Source organism: Polyodon spathula, chromosome 2 (genome assembly GCF_017654505.1).
Source record: "Polyodon spathula isolate WHYD16114869_AA chromosome 2, ASM1765450v1, whole genome shotgun sequence".
Lineage (NCBI taxonomy): Eukaryota > Metazoa > Chordata > Actinopteri > Acipenseriformes > Polyodontidae > Polyodon > Polyodon spathula.
In genome coordinates this window covers 80883274-80908021 of record NC_054535.1, presented here as the reverse complement: position 1 = coordinate 80908021, position 24748 = coordinate 80883274, and the positions used below count along the sequence as shown (strand labels likewise).

Here is a 24748-nt window from a genome sequence, read left to right as displayed (position 1 = left end):
AAAAGCTTTCTGGAAATCTAAATAAACCATGTCATATGCTTTGCAATTATCCATTATCGATGTTGCATCCTCAAAATAATCAAGCAAGTTAGTTAGACACGATCTCCCTTTCCTAAAACCATGTTGACCGTCTCCCAGGACCCTGTTACCATATAGGTAATTTTCCATTTTGGATCTTATTATAGTTTCCATAAGTTTGCATATAATAGAAGTCAGGCTTACTGGTCTGTAGTTACCTGGTTCAGTTTTGTTTCCCTTTTTGTGGATAACGGGGCCCATGCTGGCCAAAAAGTTCCACTTTTGATTAATTTGTCCATAGAACATTGTTCCAGAACTCTTGAGGATCAACCAGGTGCTTTTTGGCAAACTTGAGACGAGCATTCATGTTCTTCTTAATGAGCAGTGGTTTCCGCCTTGCTGCTCTGCCATGAGTCATTTTTGGTGGAGTCATGAACACTGACCTTAGCCAGGGTGAGAGAGGCCTACAGATCCCTGGATGGTGTTTTAGGGTTCTTTGTGACTTCCTGGACAATTTTACGCCTTACTCTTGGAGAGATTTTGGCAGGACAGCCACTCCTGGGAATTTTCACTACAGTCCCAAACTTTCTCCATTTGGACAATATGGCTCTGACTGTGGTTTGGTGGAGCCCCAGAGCCTTAGAAATGGCTTTGTAACCCTTTCCCAACTGAGAGACATCAACAGTTTTTTTTTCCCCAGAGGTCTTCAGGAATTTCTTTTGATCGTTTCATGATGCGCCTCTAGAACCTGTGTGGTGACAACCTCACTCTGATGGTAAGGGCCAAAGTTGGTCAGATTTATACTGGGCAGGGCTGGCCCAAATCAGGCCTGATTGTTAACCAAAGTATTCAAACAGCTGACTAACTATCCCTTTAATTGGGTTGAGTTAACTAGGGGGGCAATAACTTTCACACCTGAAGATTGCATGTTTGATTAACTTGCATACCAAACAAATGAAAGAAGCACCAAACTTTGGTGTCATTTTTTCTCTCATACTCTCTCTATATACTACTACAACCCACAAAAAGATCTGACCAAATTCAATGTGAAAAATGTGCAAAAATGCAGAAAATCAGGCAGGGGGCAAATACTTTTTCACGGCACTGTACATTGATTGGGCTTCTGCCTTTGCCACATTTCGAACCCCAATTAAGTCTGTGCGGACAACAACATTGACAGCATACCTCACATAGCAAATCACTGCCTTAGTAATGGAACTCTCTGTAGAACCGTCCAAAATAACCAACAAATATTTAGCAGTTGCCACTCTGGTTAACTGGTCTAGACGCTGGATCCTCACAATAGCGTGTACACACTCCTGTGGCTGTTTAGAATTTCTATAGGTTTTCCTCACATTTAATCCATTAGCCTCCTCCAGGTTGCACATCATTCAAAATCAGAATACGGTTGTGCATGCTTTACAAGGGTGTGAGCAGTTCTAAAAAGCACTTTTAACTTTAAAATCACAGGTGTTTCGGTGTGTAGTGGCTGTTTTGCTTTTGACTGCCTTGTTTGGCAGTCTTTGCTTTCACCAGTTGCACATAATGATTGCTTGATTTTTCATTCACTTTAAAATCGACTAACTTAAAGGTAGCCGACCAGTCACAAATATACCATTGGCTTTTGTCATACTGGACAGGGGTGCCTCGGCCATCTGGGTGTATCCAGCAAAACCTGTGCTCTCTCCACCCTGATCCTCTCTAGTGTCAGGAGTAATAGCGGTAGCGGAGGGAATGCATTCAAGAGCTCCTTTGGCCAGGGGTGAGCTAGCACGTCTACTCCTAGGGGACCCCTGTCTCTCTCCATAGAGAACCATAGGGGGCAATGAGCGGACTCGTCAGTGGAGAAGAGGTTGACTTGAGCATACAAAACCTCTCCCAAATCTGTTCCACCACCTGAAGGTGTAGTCTCCATTCCGAGCTGTCTGGAGCCCCTCTGGACAGGAGGTCTGCTGCCTTGTTGTCCACACCAGTGAACCTCCCTGATGGAACGCAAGTTACTGTGCGTCCAGGACAGGAGTCTGTGCGCTGCGTGGTGAAGGCCTAGCGACTGTAGGCTACCACTGTAATGTGCCACTGATCTCTTATTCCCCTCCAATTCCAGACCGCTCCCCAGCCTTCTGTGAGGGGAGCCGAGGGGAGAATCGAGGCACAAATTGCCACCACTCCAGTGTCTTCCAGTATTGTCTGGACACTCGCACCAGTCAGTATCGATCGTGGACCGGGTGCAAGTTGAATGTATTTACCCAGGCTTGAAGTGGGCACATGCTCAGCAGCCCTAAGGGAAGGATTCTCGAGGTGGCTGCCATCAGACCCAACAACCTTTGGAATATTCTGACCTGTAGAAGAGCATCCTCTCGGAATTGGGAGTGCGTGACTTCCAACGACCGAATCCTGTCTTCCGACAGAGAGGCAAGCATTCTCACAGAGTTCAGTTTGATCCCCAGGAACACTGTGGACTGAGATGGTATGAAGTTGCTCTTCTGTTGATGTATGGAGAGCCTTAACTTCATCACAAGATCTATGACTGGTGTGCGCCTCGGTGCTTTGGAACACGTGCAAACTAGCCAATCATCCAGATAGTTCAGGATCTGAATACCCCGCAGCCTGAGTGGAGGGAGTGTAGGACGCCAGTGAGAGGCCAAAAAGCAGCATGCAGAATTCATATGCATTGCCTTGAAAGGTGAAGCGCTGATACTTTCTGTGCGTGGGACAGATCGGGACATGGAAGTAGGTGTCTTGCAGGTCGATTGATGTGAACCAGTCGCCCAGCTGGACGGACTGGAGGATACGCTGTGCGATCAACATGTTTGAGGGACATGTTGAGGACCCTGAGGTCCAAAATAGGTCTGAAACTGCTATCCCTCTTGGGCACCAGGAAGTACCTGTAGTAGAAGTCGTTGGGAGCATCACTTGGGTTTACCAAGCGCACAGAGGGTGACTCAGAGGGAGGGCACCTGTGCCTAGACAGGGAAGGAGAGCAGTACCTGCATGGTGACCGCCTGCTTCCTGGCGAATGTCCATTCGAGCGGTGCCGCCTCAGCGCAACCACCTCGCCTCCCCTGAGGTGCCTGCGCCTCTGCACCGGTGGTGTAGAAGGGGAGGGTGACCCAGGGGGTACGGGGGAGCTCCCTGGTCACAATAGCGAGAGGGGTCCTAGAGAACCTTTGTGAAGGGCACTGGACCACAGATCTCAATCTCCCCTGACCCGAGGAGAGAGACTCCACTGCGGAGAGGGCTGCTCGCCTGTGTTTAGTTCGTTTTGAGAACTATCTGCATGGAGAGTCCAGCTCGCCTGCCAGTGCCTCGGCCGCGTGGTCTGGCCCCAAGCATCTGGCACAGGACAAATGCCCCTCCTGCCTGGGAAGCTTCGACGTACACTGGTGAAAATCAGCTGATGACTCTGTGGAGCGCACTGACATGGTGCGGGCGTCTGTGCCGAGCAACGCGTCTGTGCCGAGTATCAATTAGCTCAGGCGGGATCGGTGCCGAGTGTTTCGGCGTCGAGAAGGCGCAGCCGGTGCCGCGTAGTCAGTGCAGAGTTCAATCGGCGTCGAGTCAATGCCGCGTAGAGCGCTGTCGGTGCTGAGCAGTTGATGTTGAGTCAATCAGCATTGAGGTTGGTGCCAAGGAGAGCGCTGTCAATGCCAAATAAATCGGTACCGATAAAGAGCGTGGTCGGTGACAAGCTGTAGTCAGCGCCGAAGTTGTTCTCACCGGTGCCGAGTCAATAGAGTCGGGGTCGGTGCTCGAAGGGGTTCCAAGCCGGTGCCGAATAATCAGCGTCGATGCCGAGCTGGTGTAGCCGAGTCAATCAGCATTGGAGCTGAGGGCAAACGCAGCCGCGCTAGGAAAGCCTGAGGCTTGAGAGGGGCGCGTAGGCCCAAGCTGGAAGGTCGCTGAGGCCGAGTCAATCGGCGTAGAGGATGATGCTGCGAGCCCGTGGGGTCTCCCTACAGCACCACAACAGCTTGAACAATGGTAAAAAACTACACTAGGTAGTGAAAAAGTGAGAGTAATGGCTGCTTACCAATCTCCAAGAGGGGTCGAAACTAGCTCTAATCAGTAAACTGACACGAGACTAAGGCAACAGAACTCTCAACAAATACTCGAAAGCATAATTTTACCGTGTAATTGTGAAAAAAATTGTAGGTTAGTATCAACAAATCAGCCAATTTCAGACAAACACGCACAAGACAATCTGTAACCTGTCTCAGTGAAGTGAGAAAGAAAATGGCGATATGCTACTGTGAGGATGACCTTCTTCAGCAGGAGGTGGGAGGAACTTCCACCTCACAGCTGGGCCCTGATAGGGCAGCTTTTTTATATATGCTCAGCGATTGACGGTCAGAGAGGGCTCTTCCCATTCGGTAATGGTTGTCATTCTTTTTCAGGGAACCAGGGTTATGGTAATAACCTAACGTTTTTGTAAAATTACTTACTTCAAAAATGCCATACATTATTAATTTTATTCATCACCATGGACTAAATGCAAGCTTTCCGTATTATAAACTAAATCTACTTTTTAAACATCAAAACAAAACAGCTCAAGTGAATAGCCATTTCCTCACATTGTTTCTTTGAAACTGACCATATGAAATTGTTCTAATATTTTACACTAAATCTTATAATATGAATATGTTGGTATTAAGACAGTTAAGCAATCATCCCATAAATCTATACAGTTTAAAATACTTCAATATTTTACACGGATTAAAGCTCGACCTACCAAATAAGTGTGTTGTGTTCAAACAATCGGGCCTTTTCAAAAAAGAAATTCATAATTGAAAACTAAAACAATGTGAGAAAACTGCCGTTTTTATACGGTTTTGATGTCTAAAAAGATAACTGTTTATAATGAAAGTTCAATTATACCACGCTGATGAATAATGAATAGCATAATTAATCACACGGACAAAATTAAATAAAACGCTAATGCATTCGCATAATGCAAAATTCAGCATGACAAGGGTAGATGGAGGTTTGAGTTCTGAGTGACTGTTTTGTAAGCATTATGAATGTTTGTTCACCACTGCTACACCCCGTTAGAAAATTGGCTTTTCCTGCATTTTTTAAATGTAAGCCTGTGAACATGAGAATATATCTGTACACTTTTTTTTAGGCACTCCCTCACAGAACTACTGAGACAGACATCAACTAGGCCTCATCAGTTCTAATTCATCTTGGGCAATGGGCAAGCATTTGTTTTTAATCCTTGGTCTTTCAGCAAACAATATCTTATGATGAACTGCATAACTGAAACAGCCAGAAAGGTCCATATCAATGCTCAGCATATTGAAGAATGAAGTTGTTTAAAGATAGTGCTCATATTAAAAAAAAAAAATTGACATAAGAATGTGACAGTAGAGAAGTTCATTATGGTGCCGTAAAAGGTGAAACAACTTCTTAAATATGTATATATTAAAATGTTTAGTTTTTTGGCCATGACCTGCTATATAGACTTGTCTTTTACTATTGGAAAACAAACCTTATGATAAAAGCAATTTTACAATTAAACAGTCTGATAAAGGGTTTTGAATGAGAGGATAAAAAAAAACAACTTCTACAGCCTCTCTTCTATAAACCACGGCTGCAAAACTAATCTTCTGCGTGTTGAAAATAGCCATACCCTGTCATGTGGCTGAGGACCTACTGCCACTAAAGACTGTAAACCTCAGTGTCACACTAAATGAAAGAATACAGTGAATGACTGAGCTGCGCTATGTCACGGATAATCCTCTAAAGCACAGCAAACAATTACATTTTGGTTAAGGGAAACTTTCACGTTACTGAGTTAGCTGACAACGTGTGATACAGTATACAAGTGTAAACAATATTACAAATGCTCACCATCTAAAAATAAATACATTAAATTAAAACTTAAGAAATAACTACATTATAGTATGCCGTTTATCCTTTCACAAGCAAACTGCGTTAGCACTTTGCATTGTAGAAGGCAGGGTTTATTTATTTAGATTAAGTGATATTTATGTGCCATACACTAACTATGGAATAACTATGATAATAGTAACTGGAATTTAAGTGTGTGAAATGTAAGCCACACAACAAGACATCTAAACTGCAGATTACAAAACCTCTGACCCAGCTAATTATGTACTACACAGATAAAAATGTGAATCTTGAACAGACTGCTTAGAAATAATTACACAAAACACCAATACATACAGTAATAATTTATTTTGAAATTTTCATTTAGTCCTTTAGAGACATTACCAAATGTCTCATTATTAAAAGAGCAGCCATCACACCTCAAATGACAGAATATACAACAAGTTAACAGCATAGCAAAGGGTTTACCTACTTTCTGGTAAAATCTATTTCAGATAAAATAATCTCATCCAAGGTTTTAAGGTTACAGATAACTCCTTACTTATTCTCAGAGCACACACAAATTAGTGTAATTTGTTACACCACAGCTACCTATAGACATCATGTGACCACAGAAACTGTTACTTCAGGAGACAAACCATCAGATCAGGTCATGCAGAAGAGCAGGATGGGAAGGCTGTTTTTTTTGTTTTTTTGCAACAGGATCTCCGTTAACGTCGTTTGCATGATAGATAGACCTCCTGCCGAGTTTTCATCTTGATTTTAAAAAATCAAGTTAAAATATTAGTACAACACAGTACTTTTGAAATAGTGTTTTAATGTCTCCAAATTGTGTAGTTTTTTTTTTCTTTCGTTATTTATTCAAGCCAAACACATACAGGATCATGGCAAGGATTAATTTTAAATAGCACATGAAAAACAATCTGTACAGTACAAATATGCTTGCTTTACCAACTAAATTAATCTCATTCTGTTAACCAAGTGTACCAGCCACATCTTTATCAAATATGGCTTCCAGAACAGTTACCCTCTAGAAAATAATCCATTTATTTACACTTACTTTTTTTTTTTTTTTAAACCAACAGCCTACATAACAATTGTACCAAATTATACATTAGTAGTGATCAGATCCTAGTTAATATCACAATAAGGGTGTTTTTTTTTTTTTTTGTTTCACACAGACGTCACAAGGTATGACCCAGAAAGGCGTCTGGGGCTCTGATTTCCACTAGACTCAGCACCATCACCTTTGGAGTCTCGTTTCTTTGTGCTGCTGTTTATTGGCGTTGGAATCTGTGATGGCCGAGCAGAGCCGTTATCAGTGCTGCTCTTCCTGGGGTTGGGGTTATAATTAAAAGGTGTTACTCTTGCAGCAACAGCACCACTGGGAGAGCTGTGCTTACTTGAGTTTGTAGAACTAAAAGGAGTGCGCTCGGTAACAGGGTTTTCAGAAGTCTCTGGTGTAGCAGCAGGATAACTTGCTACTGACTTGGTCTCTGCTGACTTCTCAGGGCTTTCATGCATAATACATGAATTAAAATTATCTAATCCTGTTGTACAAACAGCCACACTGTCAATGTCTTTAGGGTCTGGATCATCAACAGTCAATTTTTCTGGCACACTGTCAATTATTGGGGGAGTATTTCCAGTTGGTGATTTCCCAGACCTGGGGTTATTAATAGGACAGTCCTCAATTCTCACCCACACATCCTCCGTCTTGGACATAGCAGGAGCCATCTGATGAACCATTAAATCAGCATCACTTCCATCAACAGACGGATTTTGGGGATTTTCACTTTCTTTGATCTTCCTCCATGTTCCTTTCAAAGGGGTATGGATTTCTTTGCTCTGCTTGCTTCCTTGAGCAAAACTTGCATGTTGCCTTTCATCTTCACTTTTTCCCTTTTCACTTGACTCAGAAGATGCAGAAAGGATGGAGGAGGAGCTCCCAGTTCTTTTCCAAGTGCTAACTCTTGGGAGAGATGAAGAGTGCTTGCTATGCTCACGCTTCCAAGTGCCGGACCTGTTAATTGGGAGTCTGGATGGGCTCTCAGAATGTGAACGGGCAATGTCATGCCTTCTCAGAGACCTCTCATCCCCATTTTCAGAAGAGTTTTGGCTTTGGGAGGATTTCCTCCAACAACTACCTTGATATGGCAAGGTTAATGACATATCTGTAAGGGATGGACTTAAAACTGGTGTGTGGGACTGGGACCTGTTGGGGGAGACTGGTCTTGATGTAGGTGACAATGACTCAAATGAGGCAGACTCTTCTAGTTTTCTCTTCAGTGTTGGACTCGGAGCTTCTTTAATAAAGGTTGACTGACGCACCAGTACAGGTCTTTCTGATCTATCAGACTCACTTCCACTTGATTTTGTTGAAGACATCCTTGACAATTCTACTTTTTTAACAGAACCTGTAGCTGCACTCTGGTTCAAGCCTTTAGAAGCGGACTCACTTCTCGGAATCCCACTAGTACTTCTTGGTAAGCAACTTTGCTTGGTTGGAGCTTGCTGGCCTAAATGCCTTCCAGGGGATGTATAAGACATTCTTCCTGAGCCTGATGACTTAGTTGATGCTGTACTTGGAGATGATGTGCGAGGCAACTGTGATAACTTGTTGGGAGGACTGATTCCATTTCTTCCAGGTGATACAGAAGTACGACCAGGTGACTGCACAGGTCTTGATAAAGGCTGTTGTGCAGGTCTAGAGGGAGTTGTATCTCTTGATCCCGACCTGGATGAGCCTTTGCTTGATCCCCCTTGAGCCCCCTGTTGTCTGTTTGCAGAGCTGGGGTCAGATTTTACAGGAGTTTTAACACCTCTTGGCAAGTTACTGGAAATTTGCCCTGTGGTCGTAGCTTTTAGAGGGGTGTTTTTTGGTGGCGTCTTCTTGGGAATTGGGCTGGTGCTGGGGGAGCTGTTTCTTATACCAGGAATATGGATCATAGTCCTTCCACGAGAGATCAAGGGAACAGGAGCCTGCTGTTTTGGTATAGAAGAAATGTCAACACTGGATCGTGCTTTACCGGTTATAAGACTTTTATAAACCTTCTTTCCTCCTTTTAAAGCCTTTGCTTGTTCCTCTTCTTTCTTTTTGGATTCCGAGGTGCTCTTCTCTCCAGGCTTTAAGATCCTTGGACCTTTATTTGAGGCAACAGGCTTCTCTTCTTGATCAGACGCAAGGTGGAAGGGAGATCCTAAAGAGATGCCCGATTTAAGAGACAATATTGAATCTGAGTCCGAAGAGGCCTGTCTGGAAAGGCTTGCAGCAGCAGCCTGATGTAAGCTACTTACAATAGAATTAGCACCTTCCTGAATAGCCTTCCAGTCAAAGGTTTCAGAATCAGGAGAGTGTGCCTGCTCTGAAATAGGACTTTGTATATCTCTTAGATCCAACGTTAAATCTGGCTCTTCTGTTAAAATCCCCCCCATATGTTTGTCATCATTTGTTGCACTGTCACCTCCATGGCTTTTGGCAGGCTGTTTTTTCTTCTTGGGCATAGCAGAACTAATACATTCTTGTAGAAGATCATCTTCTGAGTCAATGCTAAGAGAGCTAAGAGAACTGTTCCTGGAAAAGCACACTGGAGTGTCTTCAACGTTAAATGCCTTTGGAGCATAACCTGAAGCCTGGGGCCTTGATCCTTCCACCTGGGCACTTGAATTTTCTTTCTGACGATCACTTTCTTTGTTATTGTTTTCTTGGTCAATATCACTTAATGAACTGAGAGATGAATTTCTTGAAAAACACACAGGGGTGTCTTCAATAGAAAAGTTCTGCATTTTTTCATCTGTGACAGAGCCTATGTTATCTTTGGATGCCTGTGGAAACATTGCTTGTTTTTGCAACAGTGGTTTTGCAGGGCCTCTATTAGGACATGGCCTCTGGTACACTTGCGTTCTACTTGCAGGCGGGTGGTTGGAAGTTTGCTCATTAACATTTCTTGTGGATACCTTTTTATGTTCTTTTTCTTTCCTAAGTTCAGCTTTCTCTTTAGAAAAGTCTAGTTCATCATCATCAAAGTCTAATGAACTCAGTGAACCATTGCGTGAGAAACAGTAAGGGGTACCCTCTACTGGACTATAGTGATGCAGGGAATCAAAAGCAAAACTTCCACGTACACGTTCTTCGCTATTTGGAGGCTTATCACTACATTCCCTGGAATTTTTGGGATCTCGTTTTTTGGCATCCTTATTTTTATCAGAGTAAGAGCCTGAAGAAAAATTGTTAGTTGGCTTCATCACTCGAGCTCGGTATTCACTGCTTTGCGGCATTGGTTTTACTGGAGAAGTAGGTTTCTTTTTCTCAATATCTTGATGCCTTGGGTTACATGGAGATGTAGATGTCTGCTTTACCTGATCTATAATTTTCTTTACTCTGAAAGGCTTATGACTTTTACCCTTTGGCATCGCTGAACTAATACACTCAGCAAGTATGTCATCTCCTTCTGCTTTTTCTTCATCCAGAGGTAAAGAGGGAGCAGCGGAGCCTTTTACTGTATCTTTGCCATCTATGCTTCTTCCCTCCATTGGAATAGTGTCTCTTCTTTCCATGGCAGATGACACAGTAGTCTGGGTTTCAATATTAGAACTTTCAGTGTTAGCAAGCTCATTTGGAGGTGACTCTATGGTTAGGTCGCTTAGAGATGTGGCTGTAGAAAAGTTAATTGGAGTTCCCTCAACACAGTATACTCTGGGCATGTCTTCTCCATGTGTGAAATTAGCAGGCTTTTGCTGCTGTCCTCGGTTTTGAGAAGGGAGGAGTTTATATACAGGAAGCTGGCTTGGTTTTCTGGCGACAGGTGGCGGCTTTTTGTTTTTTCTTGAAGACTTGGTTGGCATGGCTGAATTTATACATTCCTCCAATATATCAATGTCGTCATCGTCAGAATCATTAAGTATATCTTTTTCAGGTTCACTGGAATTAGGTGGATTATCCTGACTCTTGTGTTCTTTTGTATCTTCCTCCTTTTCAGGCTCTCCGTTATTTCCATGATCATCTTCATGTACAGGAGGCATTATTTGCAGTGTTACATCTTTCTGAATAAAAGGCTCATCAAGGCTCAGAGCACTTAAACTTGATGAACAAGAGAAGCCATCTGGAGTGCTTTCTGTTGCAAAATGTAACAGAGTATCATTATCTGGAAGAACCTGGACTCTCTGAACAGCAGCATTTACAGCGACATGTCTTGGAGCCAACTCTCTCTCATCAGCATTATTAGGCACTTTCACTTTGTTTTTCATTTGACCTGCATGAGGTGGAGGAGGGGTCTTGCTTCTGCTTGGGGGCATTGTCTGACCCGGACTATCTGGTAGATCACTTGGACTGATAATTCCACTAACCATTCCACTGCAAGGTTCACTCTGTACAGAGCTAGCAATCGAGTGACTCTCAAAGCTATCCAAAGAACTTACTGAAGTACATCTGCTAAACATTAGAGGTGTTTCTTGTACATAATGTTCTGGAGGGCTTTTTGGCGTCTGTGCCCCACTTTTGAATGGAGATTTGGCACCAGATGAGAACTCAACAGCTTTATGCCTTGATCCATCAGAATTTGCCACATTAGAGGACTGATGTCTTTGAGCTTTCATTCTGGTATACTTAGAAGAGGACTGGTCTTCAGCCATGGGCATGTCAGCACATAAAGAACCACTAGCTTCTTTGTCAGCAATAGGTAAAGTTGGGTAGTTATTTGCAACATTCCTGTGCTGCTCACGCCCTTCCATCTCATCCTCTGCAGATGACAAAGACGATAGGGAACTGCCCCTGGAAAAACAGATTGGTGTGTCTTCAACACAGTACGTCTGTATAGTTTCTTGATTGATGGAGGGTGCCTTGCCTGTGGTAGTCTTTTGGAGTATCCGAGTTGGACCTGCTCTTGTCTGGGCTGAGGATGGGTGAAGTTGGTTTTGTTGGACAGAATTTTTGGTTGATGGACCTAAGGTGCTTCCACTGCCATGTGTTATATGATCCTTGGTTGAGTTCTGAACAGAAGTCTTTGAATGTCCATATTTTTGAGATGACGGGACTTCAGAGGAGTACTTTATACTGTAGTCAATGGGTTCAACATGGTGGTGTTCCTCACTATACTTTATTCCATAATTTGTTGGTTGATCCTCTTCATCATGTTGCTCTTCTTCTGAATACCGCTCACTATAATTGGTTGGCTTATCATCATCATAGTCATCTACCGGGCAGTGTGATGGATTCATCTTTTGTTTCATTCCATGATTAGAACCAGATCTACTTTGCTCTGAGCTGTTACAGCCTCTTTGTCTGAAAGGACCAGAACACTCTGGTTGTCCAAATCGTGACGGGAATTTCATATGCTTATCAGCAGCCTCACTACTGTTTTCTGTGTAAACTGAATACCCCTGGTTTTGAGTCCTTGATGTTTTTTGTTCGTTCCTCTTCATCTCATCTTCCACAAGATGTTTAGGTCTTGGCCACCTTTCACTTTGGCTAGGGCTTTGCCTTCCTGAATTTAATTGTTCATCTGAATATTTAAGACTGTAATTTATTGGGGTGTCCATCTCTCCATCATTGTCTTCCATATGGTTGGCACTGTGTATCTTGTGGGCTAGGTCAGCTGGATACTTTCCATAACTGCAAAACTTTCCTTCATCATTCTCGGAATAGGATTCCACTGACTGCTTCACCTGACCCCTTTTACCATACCCATCATCCTCCTCTGAATAGGATTCCACCGATGGCTTCATCTGACCCCTTTTACCATACCCATCGCTGCTGCTAACACTGTTTAGGCTATCACTTGATGCTCTATATTCCATTTTCCCATACGGAATAGGACATGTCCTACTGGGAGGCTCTTGTTTGTTAAACTGATACGGGTTAGAGTGCGTGTGAGAAGCAGATGTTTGTCTCGGGCCATTCCTTTCCTCTTGCCGACAATGCAGGTCTGCTGAAGACCCCGTACTTCTGTCATCTTGGGATATATGTATGCTCTGCACCTCTTCCATGACCTTAGCAATCTGTGCAGATGTCGTAGATATCTGCATTCCAATTCTTTTAGAAGAATTTTCTGAAGGATGGAGACCACCAGATCCTGGTATTCGCCTTTCTCTTTCAGTGCTTCTGTCTTTTTCAGCCCTAGAACTTTCTGCATTTCCCCTAGTTTCACTAGAGGCTGAGCCAGGCAGTACAGTAGTGTTCACATAAGGAGAGAGAACAGTCATATTGGTAGTATTAAAACTCTCAGACCTACACATCCCATCTTCATTGTGCCGTCCAGAGTCCAAAACATATTCACTATACACACTTTGCTTGTGTCTTTGTTTGTTTCGATGGGATGCTTTGGGGCTCAAATTGTCAATGTTATCGAAAGTTTCTGATAAATGTTGTGCATCCAGTTCTTCTATCAAAGCTTTCTGTTTTCTGACATGCAGGGAAGGTAAGCTAGATCCAGGGGACATAATGTTTGCGTCCTTATATTTAGCAGGTCGGTTGGCCATTAGGTTTCGTAAAGCAGCAGCGCTGCCCATTGCAATCATTTTGTGCTTTGAATGAATAAGGTTCTTAAGCATGCTCACAGCTCCCATGTCCCATAAGGCCTCTTGGTCCTTTACATTGCGAGCTGAAAGGTTCCATAGAGTTCCACATGCATTACTAACTATTGTTAGGCTGTGAGATTTCAAGTGTTGTAACAGTGTCTGCAGGCAGTTATTTTCTCGCAGTATCTGCCTAAAAAAAAGAAAGACAAAACACACCCTGTTTAGTGCCTTTTATAATAATAATGACATGTCTTTTCAACCCAACATGTATTATCTATATAAAAACTTTAGGACTGAAGTGAGTAACACCATAATAAGAGCCTCACAATTCAGTGAGGGAATAATATCAGTCATTTTTTATATTCTCTGTAATCAATCAGTTAAAGGCTGCACCACTGAAAGACCAATCTAGTAGTTAAGGCAGAGAATATCCTACTTTATTTTGGTTTACTGGATTAAAGATACCGGTGCATACCTATGATCTTCATTTGTAGCAATGAGACTGGACACATTTCGCAAGATGCCTCCCCCACTTTCGATGATGGCTAAAGTGTTTGTTTGACTTCTGTAGGTCAAAGTGCTAACTAAAAAGGCCAATGCACCATCCACAGCGCAGATGTCTGCCTTGTTCTCGGTGCAGTGTGCCGACAAGTTCCAAAGGGCGCTCAGTACACTTTTAAGAGTAGATTCCTTGAAAAGAAAATAAAGAAAATAAGTATACAGAACCATTTAAAATGTGTACTAAAATAAATTCCTATGCAAAATGACCACAGTAGTTAAATGGGGTTAATAAAAGCAGCACAGCCGTTACCAATATTAATACCATTAAAAGGAGGCAGAAGAAGGTCTACTGCAGGGTTACTAGGGATCTGATGTGGCCACACAAAATCACTCTGAAGAACACTGACCTGGACGGTCTTAAAATGGGATACTACTAAAATGCACAAAACTCACCTTCTTCACTTCCAGAGCACATTCCATTAGTGCTTTCACACTTCCTACTTCACGCAGAGTCGTTTTACTATTAACATCAGCACGCCAAGACAAATTCCTCAAGACACTTGCAATTACCTGCAAATGTACATATATATATATATATAAAAAAGAAATCATACACACACCAGCCAGTTTATACATAGAATATGAATGCATTCCACTTGATTTAAAACGTAAGAAAAGGTGCACCTTTTCAGGTGCAGATAGTGAAAGCCATAAATAACTTGATGGGAAAATGATGCATTCCATTATTATATGACAAAGTGAATCAAGTCAACACAATACCTGCTGTAAATCTTCACTTTCGGATTTCAGTTGTGCCACCATTGCCCTCATACAACCTTTCATCGAACACAAAGTTGCCTGTTTAATTGAACCAAATATAGTAGTGAATTTTTTTTTTTTTTTACTGAACATGAGAAAAAAAGGAAAAGATTAAAAGTGCCACCTGTATTTGTGTACCTACCTTATTTGCAACATCCCCAAATGTTAAGTTTGTAAGAGCCATTCCTGCATAACGCCTCAGAGTAACACTGTAGTGGTCATTGGTAAGACCATACATTTCACAGTCTACCTGCAACAACTCTCCTATAGCCTGCAATCCTCCTGAAATGTAAAAACAACCAATTAAGAAAAAGGAAAAAGTAGTAAAAATGTCATGTTGCACTTCTTTCCTAATATAACTTGCTGCTTGTGTAATTATCAGTGTGGAACAACAAGAAGCTTCCCCCCAATTTGTTTTTTAGAATATACTAAACATTAAGATTCACATAATACATTTACACAGAATAACCGGCTGAATAAAATGCAAACATTGTAATAGTATCTCAACAGTTTAAACAATATTCAGGGAATAAATGGTGCTTTTAGGTAGCTCTCTGCCACAGCAAGTAACAAATACGTCAAAAAAAACAAAAAACAAAAAAAACAAACTCACCATCATGAACAGCATGTACACATTATCACACAAGTGAAGTTTTTGTACAGACAAGGCCCTCCATTTTCCATAAATAAATGGACAGGCACCTCCTTATATCCCAAGATTCTGATACTCTCAAAAACCATCCTAACCAAGTTTTATCACACTCTGCGTGATGTACACACAGGCCCCTACATTATATTGGTTGCCAAGGGGTATTGCATGATGAGCAGGGGATGATAAATAGGGTTCTTACCAAGTTCATTCATAGCATGCCTGTGTTCTTCATCAAATGACAGTTTCATAAGCACACATACAGCAGGACAGATCTGATGCTCCACTGGTGATGGCACTAGGACAAATATAAAAAGAAAAATACAAATCAATAAATAAACTGACGGTAGGTCTATTGAGAAAAACGTTTAAGCATGTGTGCAATTTATGTTGTTCATTATTAAAGATGCTGAAAACTCACTGTTTTAAAGTAAGTGTTCTGTTAGTGGGATAATGACATCTGAAACTGTGACCCAATTGTAGGGGGGGGTGCATTTATGTAAACCTTAGCAAATATGTTAGTTAAACCACAGTTTTCATGAACAACTTAATTTTTTACAAGTGCTTACAATATAATATTTCAGCAGTGAGAGTGGCACAAGTTACATGTAAATTAAAATGTCATTTTCATGATGTTTTACATCACAGCAGGGTAAGCACTATTACAGCTGCAAGTTTTTACACTGTGTATAATTCCTTCGACCAGGATTCAATAACTACATAAGCAGGAACCATCTAAAAACACGTACTAGTCTAGTTCTGGCACTATTTGAAAATACTTACTTGGGTTTTTGTCCTGATCTACACCACGTTCATGTGCCTCTTGCCATTCCCAGCATGTTTCACAATAAGCACGAATCTGTTCCAACAGGTGAAGCACACGTATTTCTCTCCTCCCACGTTTGTCGTCTGGTTGCGAGTGGATGATATTATGTAGGGCTGCACTTGCCCTTGCACGGGCCTCCTTGCTTCCACGGGAATTTCCCAGCAGCACAGAGTCTTTATCATTTCCATGCAACAGCTGGATCAGCAGAGGAAGGCACCCTGACTGCCGCATTGCTATACAACTGTCCTGTGAGCTAGACATCGCTAGCAAAGTGCGGGACATATCGTCCTTATCGTGGGTACCAAGCATTGACAGCAGCGAATACACCATTTCCACCTACGGTCAGAATAAAAGGGCGTCCATAAGTAAACACAATTGCAAATTGTGGCTCAAATTAAAAAATTACGATTCACATTCACAAACATTTGAGTCAGTTTGTCTGTTCCGCTTGAGCCATGTAAACTGTACATCAGTGCTTAACTTAATTTTAATTTTTATAAAGGGGGATTTTGTAAGGTTTTTTTTTCTTACAGTGATAAGCTAGTACCAGAAAATTGGTCTTCTAAGTGAACTCGATTTTGATTTGTTGACCAAATCGGAAAGACTTTGAAACTATTTAAAATCTAAATTATGTTAGAGAAATGTTAAGTTTTAACTTAAGCGTAATACATTTATTTTTAGTTTAGGTTTGTGTATATTTTAAATGTCGTTGTATTTTAAAATATTTAAGCATGCAGTTGTGATTGTTTGTTAGTAAGTCTATCTAGAAAAAAACAGCCAAAGCACTGTTATAATTAATTTATTAGTAAAAATGCAGTGTAGCAACCTGGGGCTTGGAATCTTCGGTTACCTTGGTACCCAGGTGACTTGTCAGTCTTCGAGGGACAGAATAACTACTACTACTACTACAGCTCATATCACTGGCTGTCTCATGATCCATTCGGACACTTGAACCCTATAAGGACAAGACCGGAACACAAAAAGAAAGAATGTTAAATATTTAATCAAATGTGCATTAAAAACAAATAAGCGATTATGTCAATTATTTGCAAGCTAGCCTCTAGCCTATAGGTTGCATGTGTTACATTTTGTGAATCTTTTACCATGTTTTCTTTGGTACCAAGATTAGCATCTAGTTACATAACTAGCAGAGTTCAGCAAAACTGGGCACAACCTTACCACCTTCAGTCAAAAAATTAAATATTGACATTTACACACCACAAAAACCCTCTTAAATATATGCATAAGGAAAATTATCTGATGGAGCAAGTGTTCTATTAGCTTTGAGCAAATGGGAGTGAGAAAGACACGCTGTAAATGCTGTGCATGACGGAATAAGCTTGGAGGGGGAGAAACAGATGAACATTTTCAGTAATCGATATCCTGCTACAGTTCTGATTTGGTAGGGTTATGCAGCATTTAAAGCATTTAAGAAGGAAATTAACAGTGATGCAGGACAAGGCTGAACTAAAGTAATCTTGGAACAGAACACTGATGCCAAGAAAACTGGTTTAATGGGATGACAGTCTACTGCTTCTTTAATATATTGTAGTTTACTGAAGAGTATGATTTATAAAATATATCTTATTATGCTGTAATTAAAAGTAGATCCACATAAAGGATTCTGCGAAGTCAACACCCAGGTTTGAACGATCATCACCACCCCCAACCTTGACCTGAAAGTAGTATTTTCCATCTTGCGTGAATAGAAAAAAATGCCTAGAAGTCGTTGTTCTGTGCATTAATGATTCAGACAATTGCTTACATCAGATGACAGAGTTCGGTGGTTTCAGATCAGATGATACATACTCTGCAGTCTGACTGATTACACTTTCCTGTTAAGCTACAATCCATATTTTAGGATTTTTATTTATTTATTTTTTTTAGACAATGCAAGAGCTTATAATTCAGGCATTTTTTTTGTATTGAACATATTAATGCTACAGTGCTACTATAGTAGATGCTAGTTAATTTACTATTTCGTGTTGTGTTTTCACACTGGACCCTCCAATTTCTTAAGAGATTATGTAAACCCATTTATTTTAGTGGACTGAAAATGTCACATGTTTATACATTTTTTTTAAATGTAGCCACTTTTATTGTAGTGTTTTTCACCTACAAATGTGGTTTTGCAGTGCACACTGCAGCTTTAAAGCTTAATGTTTGTTTTGTGAATATTTGAAATGACAAAACAGTAAACATACTGCAGCAACTTTAAATTGTATTTCACTCATCAATAAATCCATTAACTGCACTTCTTGATTCCTTAGTGTGACAGTGTGCTGTGCTCTACCTTTGAATTAAGCATGCCTGTAAACGTAATCTATCCACCTAATGTTAATGCCTGTAATTTACCCAGCTACCCCCCGAACTCACACTCACTTTTGCATTAACGACAACTTTAAGCCCCCCTTGGTGTTGACTCTCTCTCTCTCTCTCTCTCTCTCTCTCTCTCTCTCTCTCTCTCTCTCTCTCTCTCTCTATCTATCTATATATATATATATATATATATATATATGCACACACACACACACGCACACACACAGTGGCTCTCAAAAGTATTCACCACCCTTGGACTTTAACATTTTAATGTGTTACAACATGGAATCGAAATGGATTTAATTAGGAGTTTTTGCCACTGATCAACATAAAAAAAAGTCCATAATGTCAAAGTGAAAAATAAAATCTACAAATTGTTCTAAATTACAAATTACAAAATAATTGATCTGCATAAGTATTCACCCCCTTGAGGTTCAAAATTTGGCAGCAATTACAGCCATGAGTCTATTTGGATAAGCCTCTACCAGCTTTGCACATCTGGACCCTCCAATTTCTGAAGAATTATGTAATTTCCCATTTATTTTAGTGGACTGAAAATGTCACATGTTTATACATTTTTTTTAAATGTAGCCACTTTTATTGTAGTGTTTTTCACCTACAAATGTGGTTTTGCAGTGCACACTGCAGCTTTAAAGCTTAATGTTTGTTTTGTGAATATTTGAAATGACAAAACAGTGAACATACTGCAGCAACTTTAAATTGTATTTCACCCATCAATAAATCCATTAACTGCACTTCTTGATTCCTTAGTGTGACAGTGTGCTGTGCTCTACCTTTGAATTAGCGTACGGAGCATTTGCCTTTAAACGCGTGATTACTATTGCACCACATGTTAATGGGTCGTGGGGGGCTTGAGTGTTGAGTGAAAACATTGCTGTTGACACTTTTGCATTAACCCCAACAGCCCCCCTTGGTGTTTGACTCTCTCTCTCTCTCTCTCTCTCTCTCTCTCTCTCTCTCTCTCTCTCTCTCTCTCTCTCTCTCTCTCTCTCTATAATATATATATACATATTATATATAGATATTATATATATTATATATATATATATATGACACACACACACAGTGGCTCTCAAAAGTATTCACATCCCTTGGATTTTTTTTCCACATTTTATTGTGTTACAACATGGAATCAAAATTGATTTAATTAGGAGTTTTTGCCACTGATCAACACAAAAAAAAGTCCATAATGTCAAAGTGAAAAATATAATCTACAAATATTTATAAATTAAATACAAATACAAAACGGAAAATAATTGAATGCATTATTCACCCCCTTGAGTCACCTTTGGCAGCAATTACAGCCATGAGTCTGTTTGGATAAGTCTCTACCAGCTTTGCACATCTGGACACTGCAATTTCTGCCCATTCTTTGCAAAATTGCTCAAGCTCCGTCAAGTTGGATGGGGACCTTTGGCAAACAGCAATTTTCAACTGTTTACATATATTCTCAATTGGATTGAGGTCTGGGCTTTGACTGGGCCACTCCAGGACATTAACCTTTTTGTTTTTAAGCCACTCCAGTGTGGCTTTGACTGTATTTTTGGGGTCATTGTCCTGCTGGAAGATGAATCTTCTCCTAAGTCCCAGGTCTCTTGCAGACTTCAGCAGGTTTTCCTCCAGGATTTCTCTGTACTTTGCTGCATCCATTTTGCCCTCTATTTTCACGAGCTTTCCAGGCCCTGATGCAGAGAAGCATCCCCATAGCATGATGCTGCCACGACCATGCTTCACGGTAGGGATGGTGTTCTCAAGATGATGTGCGGTGTCAGGCTTGCGCCAAACGTAGCACTTAGCGTTGAGGCCAAAAAGCTCTACTTTGGTCTCATCAGACCATAGAATCATCTTCCACTTGGTTTCAGAGTCTCCCACATGCATGCCTTCTGGCAAACTCTAGCTGAAATTTAATGTGAGTTTTTTTCAACAATGGCTTTGTTTTTGCCACTCTCCCATAAAGGAATATTGGAACATTCATGCAATATTGAGGGGACAAATTAAAATAATCTGTGTGGTTTTCAAGACAATTTTACTCCAGCTATAAAGCCTATTTAATATGCTTAGCTCTGTGGCCTTGATGATGCCAGACACTGTACATCAAATATGTGCCACTAACACAAAGAATTGACATTAGTCACAGTTGGATAAATCACCTCATTCAGGGTTAATTTCTAATTTCTTTTGCTCAAATTTCTATACATTTTTAGAGAAATAGGTTTAATTTCACAGAGACTGGTTTTGTGTTAAATGCTTGAATAACATAAAATATAAAGCAGTATATTAAAATATTTACTGTAATAGCCCTTAACTTACCAATTAAAAAAATAAATAAATAAATAAATAAATAAATAAAATCCCAAAACAGGTTTCTGACCACTTCAAGGGTGTTCTTTCAAAACACCCTAAATAGCAATGTCTAAACCACCACCTGTGTTATGGCAGCAGTGGTGGATGTAATATTGGTTGCAGGCAAGTTCATTCCAGGTCTTAAAATGTAAGCCACAGTAAAAATATAAAAGTGCTGACTCACAAAAGAAATTCTACAGAACCTCAGCATGCTTGAAGTTTACCATGCCAGGATTCAGACTAAGGAAAGGAAACAACTATCAGCTTGCTGCTTAACATTTATCATTTAGAGAACTCAAAGCTAAAATTAGTCAGTTTGCAAAAAATAAAACCAAACAAAAAAAACAGTGTACAAGGGAATGAAGGACTGTAGGAATGGCTTGTTGCTAAGCAGCCAAGTTACCTTGCAGCATTCACATGTATCTATTAACATACCAGTGTACATTAATCATGTAATAAAATAAAAAAAACACCACAAAACAAAAGGCAGATTGTAAATATTCCTACCTGACCACACCCTGTGGTACCCATGCCCAATTCTGCAGCTGCCTGTCCTCCCTCACTCTGTCTTTCTGCATCACGTGAAGGTGGATCATGCTTGCTCTGTGATGTCTTCTGTTAAAACAACAACTTCAGCATTCAGTAAGGAGCTCTGCATGGCATCAGCATCAGGCCGATTCTGCCAGACACGAGTGTGTTACTGGGGTGGTAATTTGCGAAAGCATCTGTTCTCTTTGTGCCTTATTCCCTATCCCCTGACCTAAATAATCAGCTGCTCAAGCTGATACATCACAGAAAGGGAAAAAAAGACAAACAGTACATTTTTGCAGGGATGTTTTGCTATCATTGCAACAAACTGCTTCGTTTTGAGCGAGAATAAAAAAAAAAAAATCCTCCCCTTTCTCTGTGCGTGCTTTTAAAGAAAGGATTGAATTATAATGCAAGAGAAGAGATGCACAAAGCTGCTGCCTATGCACTCGGTCACATGATGCAGCAACATCTCGTCAGGCAGATGTACAGCACTCAAGCTGTTATTTATAGAAGATAAAGCTACTCACACAGCATATGGTCGCATGGAAATAAAAACTCTAATATGCTGGTAAAAACAATCAGAAGCGAACAAATATATACATATTCTTCAATATCAAAAGTACAATTTAAAGTGGATGCATCTGTATGAAACTGTGAATTTTGATTTAGTAAAAAGCAACTAGACTTGGACAGGATGCTCTTGAGTCAGTTAGCCTGTTCAGGTAGAAGACACAGACATGCCTTAATGCGTCCCTTCCACGTTTTTTTTTTAAATTTTTTGTATTTTATTTTTGTTTTTTACGGAAACAAACGCTGCACGGATTAATAGAAGTGGGGCCAAATACTCGAGATGCAAAAAAATAAAAAAAATCAGCAGGCACCAATCATTTATTGCCAGTTGGAAACAAAAGTAGTAAGAGTCTGACGTAAACAGTGATGTACATTTATTTACCCTGCATTATACAGCACATTCAATTAAATTCCATTGATCTAAACAAAGCAAAAAGGGGACCCATTTACAAAATCGCCATAATTCCCAGGACACATGTTTAAATGAGATGGCATTATCCTGGTAAAACATTTTGAACAAATAAAGTGTGAACACTAACCATTAAAAGCCAGTATCAAGAAGACAGGGTTTTTTTATATTCTAAGATCCTGTGTGGATGCTTTAACTGTGACCAAACCAACTAGCTGAATCTATTTTAGTTTTCATCTCATGAAGTCAAGCCCTAAATGTTCTTGCTCAACTGTTGATCCAACATGTACTAAGGGGTGAACCACTATTTCACAGCTGCAGCGACACTGGAAACGAATTCAAAACGGTCCAATTCACCTAGCTTAGCAGCCCTGTGTCAAATTCATCCATGGCCAGTCTTGGTTTGGGGTACCGAATGTATTGTGCATAGAAGGTGAGAACTATACTGTTATATTCCAGCAGGATTTTGGGTAGAACTGGTTTAGTACACAATCAAGTTTCCAACATCAGAAATACAGTATTCATACCAATCAATTCTATGCAATTATAACATACGATGATGTTAAGTCAATGGGAATATTGGGTTTCGAATTGCTTAACTGTGACTAGTTGACAGTTAATTATTAACTACATAGATTCTATATATTACATATGTATTTATTAGAAAACAGAAGTTCTTTCCATAACACAACGAATATGATGTTTGGCTCCCACACAAACGATTAGTTTGTACTGCAGCATCCTGTTTTACAAAATAGATCTCAGATGGTCCATTCTGCCACTGACATGTAAACACTTCATACCCACCTCTGATTCAGCTGTCTGAGCCTGTAAGTGCTGTCGAATGCGAAGCATGTCTTTCTCTATTTGCTGAATTCTAGCCACTCTTGCCTGAAACAGATAAATACAGAAATGCAAATAAAAAAACAAGACAATCTATTGAACTTTCATTAAAATATTCTTCAGAATAATTTAGAATGCAAATATGGGAAATTCTAATAACAGAATGCAGAGGCATGTTGAGTTACCTGTGCACGTTTCTCCATGTCCTGGCATGTCCCAAGTTGCTCCTCCATTGCAGCTCTGATCTGCCGCGCTTCATATTCCAATTGCCTTCTTGTCATGTCCGTTTGCAGAGAAAACTGTAGACACAAAAACCGTTTTAGTACTTTAGAAATAATTAGAATTTACTTTGAATTAAAAACATGACTGATTAATGTTACTGTCCCATGTACGGTATGCTTTCCCTGCAATATCAAAATATCATTTGTATGTATTCAGATACAATGGGTGATTAATCAACTGCTCAGTGAAATCCAATTATTCATATTAATATTGGTTCTGCTTTCGATTCTCTGGTTTCGCCAAAGTTTCTAGCAAAGTACGAGTGTGTATATTCAATGTCTAATTCATTTAACAATTAAAAAGACCCAAAGTACACGGAAAGTATATCAAAGCAATTGCAACACAATGCCAGATGAGAAGTTGAATGTTATAAACATTGAATGTTGTTTGATGGGACTTTAACACCACTGACGATTTCAAATCTACAAATGTAATAGAACACAATTTTTAATAGAAACTCCCAGAGATAGAAACAGCTCTCAAGGGTTACCCATATGTTGCTTGCTGGCACAATTAGAAAGTCATTCTTGTATTGCGATGAAAATCACTATAGACAGCCATCACACTACTAAAAAAAACACTATGCCTTGCTGTTTGTCAACTGGGCTGAGATTCAGAAAAGGCACTATACAGGTTATAAAAATGCCTGCCTTTGGGTTCTTCCAAGACGTTTCTTCACACAATACATAAACAAAATCCCTCGCCTTCAACACCAAAGACACCTACTTGCTTGAATGCCTCTGCATTTTGTAACATGGGATCAAAAGCAAACCAAACTAGGCTTTTCATTTTCATCATGCAAAAATGCTCGGAAGCAGCAAACCCCTGGACACTCTGCTTGAGACAGATCTGTAGAAATACATCTATGTGACAACACATAACCTTAAAATAAAAATAAATAAATAAATAAATAAAACTGGTCACAGCTACTTACATTCTCAGTGAGCGGAAAGCTGTCAATCCTCTTTGTGAGATTCTGAAGTTGTGCATAATACCAGTCTTTTTCCTTCTCTTCCTTCTCCAGTTCAGCAAGTAATAAAGATCTTTAAAAAAAAAAAAAAAAGAGAGCCATTCATGATAAAAGTAAAATAAAAGCTATATTTAATGTACATAAAAAAAAAAACCTGCACAACTGCACAAATAGTCTTTTGTAACCATTTTCTAAAAACAGGAAAACCACAGTCTTGTGAATGCTTCCTTACAGTGTCAGTTTTGATAAAGCTCACATAAACAGTGTTCACAAAACAATAAT

At 40.2% G+C, this 24748-nt stretch overlaps 1 protein-coding gene across 5 annotated transcripts in view; it reads right to left on the bottom strand.

The window, feature by feature from the left end:
- Positions 1–7039: 7039 nt before the first annotated feature.
- The window catches only part of LOC121301941 (adenomatous polyposis coli protein-like), a 58236-nt gene continuing 40527 nt past the window's right edge, over positions 7040–24748 (bottom strand). For 4 of the 5 annotated variants that reach the window (XM_041231684.1, XM_041231675.1, XM_041231692.1 and 1 more), the window contains 12 exons: positions 24431–24539; positions 23400–23513; positions 23179–23262; positions 21369–21476; positions 17005–17133; positions 16136–16514; positions 15555–15650; positions 14846–14985; positions 14665–14742; positions 14338–14454; positions 13859–14073; positions 7040–13573 (listed from right to left, as the gene is read on the bottom strand). In XM_041231684.1, coding sequence (XP_041087618.1) covers positions 7042–13573; positions 13859–14073; positions 14338–14454; positions 14665–14742; positions 14846–14985; positions 15555–15650; positions 16136–16514; positions 17005–17133; positions 21369–21476; positions 23179–23262; positions 23400–23513; positions 24431–24539 — 8101 coding nt within the window. In that variant the 3' untranslated portion in view covers positions 7040–7041. The remainder of the gene's footprint in view (positions 13574–13858; positions 14074–14337; positions 14455–14664; positions 14743–14845; positions 14986–15554; positions 15651–16135; positions 16515–17004; positions 17134–21368; positions 21477–23178; positions 23263–23399; positions 23514–24430; positions 24540–24748) is intronic. The other variant, XM_041231701.1, reaches the window with a different exon arrangement.